This window comes from Dioscorea cayenensis, unplaced genomic scaffold, assembly GCF_009730915.1.
Source record: "Dioscorea cayenensis subsp. rotundata cultivar TDr96_F1 unplaced genomic scaffold, TDr96_F1_v2_PseudoChromosome.rev07_lg8_w22 25.fasta BLBR01002036.1, whole genome shotgun sequence".
NCBI lineage: Eukaryota > Viridiplantae > Streptophyta > Magnoliopsida > Dioscoreales > Dioscoreaceae > Dioscorea > Dioscorea cayenensis.
The window spans coordinates 1-7,885 of record NW_024088427.1 but is presented as its reverse complement, the minus strand read 5'-3'; the positions used below and the strand labels follow the sequence as shown (position 1 = coordinate 7,885).

Sequence of the window (7,885 nt, the reverse complement as noted above, 5' to 3'; positions counted from 1 at the left end):
GCTAGTAAACTAGGCACGATAACTTTGTTACATAGTATGCAATGCTAATGCGAATTTGTTTAGTAATTTTAGCAAAAATAATAATTATGAAAAACACTATTTCGTGTGATCGATTTTGTGTTCGACAAAGATAGAGCTAATAGACCCATGTATTATCCTTGCTAATATTCTTCGCACAGCGGACTCAAGAGAGATACGTATAAGATGGAAGGGTTAGGCTTTTTGTTTTTCCACTCTAGGCGACGGAAGTTGTCTTGCTAATCGTGTTTTATCTTTCTATTATGTTGCTTGTTTTTCTCTACTTTCTCTATCTTTTTCCACTGCTAGTGGATGTTTTGTTGTCGTTTTTTCAATGAATGCGGTTTATCCACTTTTCAAACAAGTGCCTCCCATTTAAGGGATTGTCAAAGGATAGACGAAAGTTCTATACGGCACCAAAGAATGATAGTTTACGTACCTCTTAGAAAAAATCTCCTCGCCTACAACCCTAGAGATGTGAAACCACTATTTCTCCTATAGAGAACCCACACCCAGGCCCGTGAATAGTACTTGATCTAAGTGTACAGTGCATGAATAGTACATAAACAATACTGTTCTGGAAAGATTTGAACCCTTGCCCTCCCACTTGCACTCTTTATGTCATACCAATGGTTTTGTTGTTAATTTTCACCCTTTCTTTTTAATTTCTACTAAGCACATTTTTAATTTGTAAGTATTAACAATATTCGGCCCCGATTAAGCTCAATTATTACCCTTTGCTTGGCAAGAGAGATAATAAACAATGAAATCAACCCAAGATGGGGACATCGACACCATGCTTGGAGATGTATGTTTGAATTTATCAAAGCTTTACTTTTGTTTTGTTTTTGTGACAAATTCGAGAAGCACCGCCCCTAGCAAGGTGTCAAAAGACGTACTAAATATAGTGCAGCACCAATCTGGCGGTGGTTTAATGATCTTCAGGGATTTATTAACTCGCCAAACTTCACATGGTGTGATTAAAGTTCTACTATGTGCACGCTTAGAAAAATATTTTTCAAGAACTAAACCGAAGTTAATAAATCCCTCAGTCATACAACCCCTAAAGTGGAGGAAAACGTGAATGAATAGTACTATAAAAAGTACCGCTGCTCTGTGAATTCAATCATGGATCTACTCATTCATCATTCTCATAACATTCAACTACACCAAGTAATGATTATTAATATATATATATATATATATATTAACTCACCCTCTTTATTACATCCAAAACAATAAGGTTGGGCACCTATGAGACCACCAATACTTTTATTATGGAGCCTTTCTTTATTTGTTTTGAATTGGCCGATGGTTAGTTGCTCAAGGTAGCTCTTTAGACTGTCTAATCTAGACAACTTTTAGTCCAACCCTCATGTTCAAGCTCATTTTTACAAAGGCGATACGCCCGCCTACAATGGGGTATGAAGGGACATATAGTGCACGGAGTGCAGCACTAGTTACGTACTGGCTAACCACCCTCTAGGATTTATGACATCCCTCGCCAAACGTCACATGGAGCAATTAGATTCCTACCATGTACACGCCTTAAAGATATTTCAGGAACCAAACCAAGTTAATAAATCCCCCCTGCCTTGCAACCCTGAGGGAGGGAAACGACATCCTCCCATAGGGGACCCTATGAACATTGAATAAACAGTATCGCTATAGTATTTTTATAGTATTTTCAGTATATAAATAGTACTATAACAAGATCGCCCGATTCCTAGAATTCAACCTGGTCAACTCCATTCACTATTCAAGCATACATACGCCTCGCCTCACTTTAACCATGTAATCGAATTAAAGGACAAAATAAGCAACAAATTGAATGATATCCTTGTGTAAAAAACTAAAGGGTGCCGAGGGCCTCCCTTGGCTCCGTAAACCTATCCTCCTTAAAGAGAGATATTATAAATGGTTCTTTTTATATTTAAATTAATGTAATAATTTTTATTTAGATATTTTGAATGTAAAACTTATGTGCTTGAATGGTTAGTGGGAATGGTTGAGATAGGATCGAATTCGCTTATGAATTATTTTTAAATTTATTATTTTAAAATTTATTTATTTTTAATTTAAATTTATTTTAAAAAAATATTAGAGAAAAATTCAACAAAAATTTTTAAAATTGCTCTATAAATCTTCTTATTAGTAATTATATAAGTTCATGATATGATATGTCAAATTAATATACTATAGTTTTTAAAAATAAATTATAATTTGGTTGTCTATATCAAGAGGGATCGATTTTAGTTTTTTCAAAAAATACAAAATTGAGAATGATAGCTGCCTCTCACCTGATATACCCCTTATATGTTCCAGACCAACAATAGCAATAGTTTAAATTGTGATTTATGTTTTACATATAATATATATATATATATATATATTCAAATTATTGTTATATTTTTCATACGATTTTTTTAATGAAGATAATTGTTTTGTTGGATATTTACACTTTGTCTTCTGCTGCTCTTAAGGCCCCCCAAAAACCAACTAGTCCTAGTTCCACTATTGCACCCTTTGTGTAGAAACAAATGCGGTTAGCATGATGAGGCTTGCTTTAGGATGGTCTTTGTTCTTGTTCTAATCTTAGTCCGCTTTCTCCTCTATGGTCTCTTTTCGAGAATGACCCTATTGATTCTTTTTCGTACTAAACCACCCTTCCTTTTAGATCCTCAAGGACTCTAAGAAAGGTTCTATGACAAGGTTTTATCACAAAATGGCAGCTTGGATTTTGAACATGTTTTTCCTCACCGGCACTCCGGCTCATATATACTTTCTCCAATGTAGCCCATTCTCAAATGAGATGTCACATTATCTTCAATGGAAGCTAGGTCAGTAGTTCATCATATTATGTATCTGGCTGCATACGTTTTCCTCCATCAACACTTTTTACAATATAAGAGGAAATAATATTCTCACGCTATAGTATCGACATATTTATGCTGACAAACCATACGACAATAAAATGTAAGCAGCATAATGGCTGGAGTTTTGAGCAATCGGCGCAGACAACACAGAAGTTAAACAACAAAACCAACAAAATAGCAAAGAGAACATGGCACGCGCGGTGCCGCCCATAGTGCACTAGAGCGCTGGCAAGCATTGCTAGACCTCACTTCCCCACTCGCACCAGATCGACTGCCACACTCGACTCAGTATGAGACGCCCTGGTGAATCCACCTAAACCGCTGCTTTGGCACATCGCGACTAGCCTTTCCACTCGCCTGTAGTCTCCGGGCGCTGCATCAACTCATGATGTACACGTACTCAGATTTTACAATTATGCAAATGAAGGACAATACTTTACTCACATCGTGCATTTCTTTTCTAGGCCCAAATGATAGTCCTAAATGACATTCTAACTTTCCCACAGAAAAGGGAAATTAGTTAGCATGCTCATCTGTCCCAGAGATATTGAGGGATGTTGAAGGATTTGCAGAGAGGAAGGCTTGAGTGAAGAAGTTCCGAAACATTTTCTACCCATGAAATGAAGCAATAGAGATGTTAGTTGTTTTGATGTCGATGTGGTTGAGGACACAAGTGGTAGCATGTACATTTAGCATATAATACTACAACATTTATTTCTCAAATAATTGTCTTATGCACATTTATCGTGGGACCAAACTACATACACCGGAAGAGTCACCGACTTTTGAAGGTTTTTGCCTCCCACCCGCTATGCTAACGTGCAAAATAAGCAAAAGAAATAAGCCTCCTTTGGAACAAAGCCGCCAAGTCAATGTCCTTTGAATAAAGCTGAGTCAATGCAAGCAGACCAAATTTGCCCACATTCTAAACAGAGCAACCTTCTGCAAAGGTTGTCATTTACTTTCCTTTTATTTCAATGAATTATGATTATATTTTCACTTTTCATTGTTTATGGCACACTACATATCACACATCCCTCCCAATTCTGAGTAGTATTGTTTCGTAACTAAGTGCATCTTCTACCAAAAGCACGCATCATCATCATCACTATCCATTCCTCTTTCTTTCTTTCTTCTAATGATCTTGCATACCCTTTTGCTTAAAGTTTCATACAAGGTCAGAACACCTCCTGTTGGGTGAATCCATCAAAGAAGGCCAATCACTCGTTTCTTCAAACAGGATCTATGAGCTGGGATTTTTCAATTCAACCAATTCAACCAACAGTTACGTCGGCATATGGTATCACTCAGCTGTAAAAACCATTATCTGGCTAAGCAACCGTGAAAAGCCAGCGTCTGATTCATCTGAGTTATCACCATTGACACACAAGTGAGCCTTTCGGTGACTCGGGTCGACTCAAAAGGGAACCATCTTCTCATCTAACACAAAAGGCAGAAAATCAGGACAATCAGCCAAGCTCACTGAACTCTGGCAATTTTGTTCTAAAGGTCGCTGGAAATACAGCTGCGAGTTCTTGTGGCAAAAGTTTTGATCATCCTACTGATACATTCCAGTGCTGGCATAGGTGGCCAAAACCAGCTTATCACTCTGCATGGAGGAACCCAGAAGACTGCCTCAGGTGTAAGGTCTCTCTCGGACTTGAACCCACAACACTCACCAGCCTCAGAAAACAGGACAAGCTTTCATAGCCAGAATTTCAGCCGAGTCCTTAAGATGGTTTCCATACTCTACAATCCTCCAGTTATAAGTTCCTCTCTGGACTCTAGATAACCACTGTATGCCATTGACGTATAGAACTACTATTTCAAGTAGGAATCATGGATGTTTCAGGACAACAGTTTAAGCACCCCAACATGGTTTCTGCGCATGAAGAGAATGGGTTGCATATTGGGCTGACCCAGAGAAGTCTCTGTGAAGTCCCTAGTGTGTGTGGATTCAATGGCCTCTGTGCTACGATCCAAACTTACTATGTCAAGTGTTTCAGCTTTGGTTTCCAACCCAGTCTCCTTCTTTGTAGAATCCAGTGGAGATCAAACGACTGGTCAGGTGGCCGTGTGCGACGAGCTACCTGGCAATGCGGAAAAGGAGATGTGATTTCTTAAATTGATCAAGCACAAACTGCCTATTTTCTCGACTGAAGGTCCAGAATTCTAAGTCTAGCTCTAGATGATTGTGTAAAGTCTACATGTGCCTAAGAACTGCTCTGTGCACTGCCGTGGCGCTTCGCGGAATGGAATCGGCACCGGTTGCTGGCTGTGGTCCAAGATTTGTTGGGTCTTCAAGAAAAATTATGATGGTGGGCAAGACATATGTTCGGTTCCAGGCTTCTGGAGTCAAATCAAGTTCCCGGCAAGTGTCTCATCCCTTATCCATTTTTCTTTAATCGTTGATCGATGCTTGAGTTGACGTAAGCGGTCCTCGGCATCTCGCAGAGCACTGCGGAAAGAAGTTCGCCAGCTTCTAGTAATCACATTAGTGCCAGGAAACCATAGCTGCGTTTCACCAGGTGCTGTCTGTTGTAAAGTATGGAAAACAATACGGTAAACCTTTATTATATCACCCAGGCAATACATGTCAACATTGGATTTTAAATTGTTGGGAACTTCCAAGTTGCTGAATTTCAATAGGGAAGAAGCTAAGAAACCAAGATATGAGGTAGAGCCTCTTGTTATGTCAAAGTCAGGAAGAAGCCAAGAAACCAGGGAGATGAGAACTATCCATCATCCAAGCTGTTTGTTGATGCGACAGATGCATGGAGAAGACACACTAAGGGATGTCCTCAAGTCAGTTTCACAGCAATCGCCGCTGCCAGAATAACATTTCTGTGACTCAAACAAGCTAGGGAGGTGGTTTGGGTCCTGTTTACATGGTGAGATTCCCCAGCTTCAACTTGTTAAACATATGAAGAAATGTGGTTTTAATTTACTATTAACATTAAGAAAACAGCTTATGTTACAAGACCAATCAAATTCTTATTTTCATCTTGAAATACTAATTCAGGGTATGCTGAGGCTACACTGTAGCAATAAAAAGGCTTGCAAAAAATTCAGGACAAGGAAACAGGGAGTTCAAAAATGAGATCACACTAATTGCAAATCTCCAGCATAAGAATCTTGTTAGACTTCTTGGTTGTTGCATTGAAAAAGAGGAGAAGATCTTGATATACGAGTACCCGCCAAAACAAAAGCTTGGATACCTACATCTTCGGTGAGTATTCATTCTCTACATTGTTCATGATTAACAGATACTAAACTTGAGAGTAAATGACCTAACAGATGCAAGTAGAAGAGCAGAACTGGACTGGCAAAAGCGTTTTCACACCATTGAAGGCATTGCACAAGGACTTCTTTATCTTCACAAATTCTCAAGGCTGAAAGTCATCATCATAGAGATCTTAAGACTAGTAATATTCTTTTGGACAGTGAAATGAATCCGAAGATATCTGATTTTGGTCTGGCTAGAATTTTTGGACAGAATGAGAACCAAGCAAACACAAGAAGGGGTTGTGAGGCACTTAGTAAGTAGTTAATTTTTCACTCAATAATTGATGATTAACTCCCAAAATGACTCTTCTAATACAGCCTGGTATATATTATTGACATGCAGTGGTTATATGGCACCTGAGTATGCTATGGAGGGACTTTTCTCAGTGAAATCAGATATATATAGCTTTGGAGTTATGCTTCTTGAGATTGTTAGTGGCAAGAAGAACACTTGTTTTCAGCATGCAAATAATACAGTGAATCTCCTTGGATATGTGAGTCAATATGAATCTTTTTCTCTCTTTTCTTCTTCTTCTTCTTCTTCTTCTTCTTCTTCTCTTTCTTCTTCTTTTGGAAAAGATAACAATTGTTTAATTGATTATGAATATGACACAGGCTTGGGAGTTGTGGACAGAGGGAAGGAGTTTGGAGCTTGTTGACCCAATTCTGGGAGATTTATATCCTCCCCAGGAGGTCTCAAGATGTATTCATGTTGCATTATTATGTGTGCAAGATCATGCAGCAGACCGGCCAAACATATCTGCAGTAATCTCAATGCTTCACAATGAAACTTGTCTACCATTCCCTAAACAACCTGCTTTCTATATTGCTAGAGATGAGGGTCCATCTTCTGACAAAGGGGACATTTATACTTTAAACAACGTTTCGTTTACATCCATGCAAGGTCGATAGCAGTTTAAAAAATAGTGTAGTCAATGAATTAAAAAATCATTGGCAGGGAATCAAGTTTTGGCAATAGATACCTCTCGTCAATGGGTTCTTTTGAATGTCTTATGGGTTTTGATTGATTTACTATTGATTTAATAATTTGGTAGTTTTGTTGTGTGTTTTTATAACGCAAGTATACACTATCGTAAACAAGTAATGTAATAATAAGATAATATCGTCTCGCGAGGATTGAGTTTATTAACTACTAAAATTACTCTAATCCTAATTCTACTTGATTAACGAAATTGGAAAAAGTTAATCTAGAAATATCTAATTTGAGGAATAGAGAGATAGTTAGAAGAGGCGAAATCAATGCTTAGAGATTCTGGGGTTTTCGAGTTCACATAGACTAATTCCATTTAAATCATTTAGTTCAATCAATGTTTCTTCTTATGTTGTCATCAAATTTCCCTAAATTACCTAATGATCTTTCTCAATCATCAATAACTTATTCCATTAGATAAGTTAACATCATCCATGAGATAACTATGAATCTATAGAACTTATTAAGCTTTAGAAATTTATAATGATGCATACAATCTCATATATATCTCTATCTTATGATGAATGTTTGATATTTAAATCAATACCTAATTCAATTATCATCTCTCAATTTCAAATCGAATTACCAATCATGTAATTGTTGATCAATCAATTACAAGTATTAAGCATAGATTAAAGTATCCAACATAATCTTGAAATAAGTATCAATTAAATTAAACAAAGATAAATCCAAATTTTTTTATAATCTAGCTACA

General features: G+C 37.4%; 1 protein-coding gene across 1 annotated transcript; it reads left to right on the top strand.

Moving 5' to 3' along the window:
- The first annotated feature begins 6,453 nt into the window (after nucleotides 1-6,453).
- On the top strand, nucleotides 6,454-7,127 carry LOC120257353 (putative cysteine-rich receptor-like protein kinase 20). The gene is made up of 2 exons (XM_039264835.1): nucleotides 6,454-6,673; nucleotides 6,795-7,127. The coding sequence occupies exons 1-2, from the start codon at nucleotides 6,464-6,466 to the stop codon at nucleotides 7,089-7,091; spliced, it is 507 nt and encodes a 168-aa protein (XP_039120769.1). The 5' UTR covers nucleotides 6,454-6,463; the 3' UTR covers nucleotides 7,092-7,127.
- The last annotated feature ends 758 nt before the right edge of the window (nucleotides 7,128-7,885 follow it).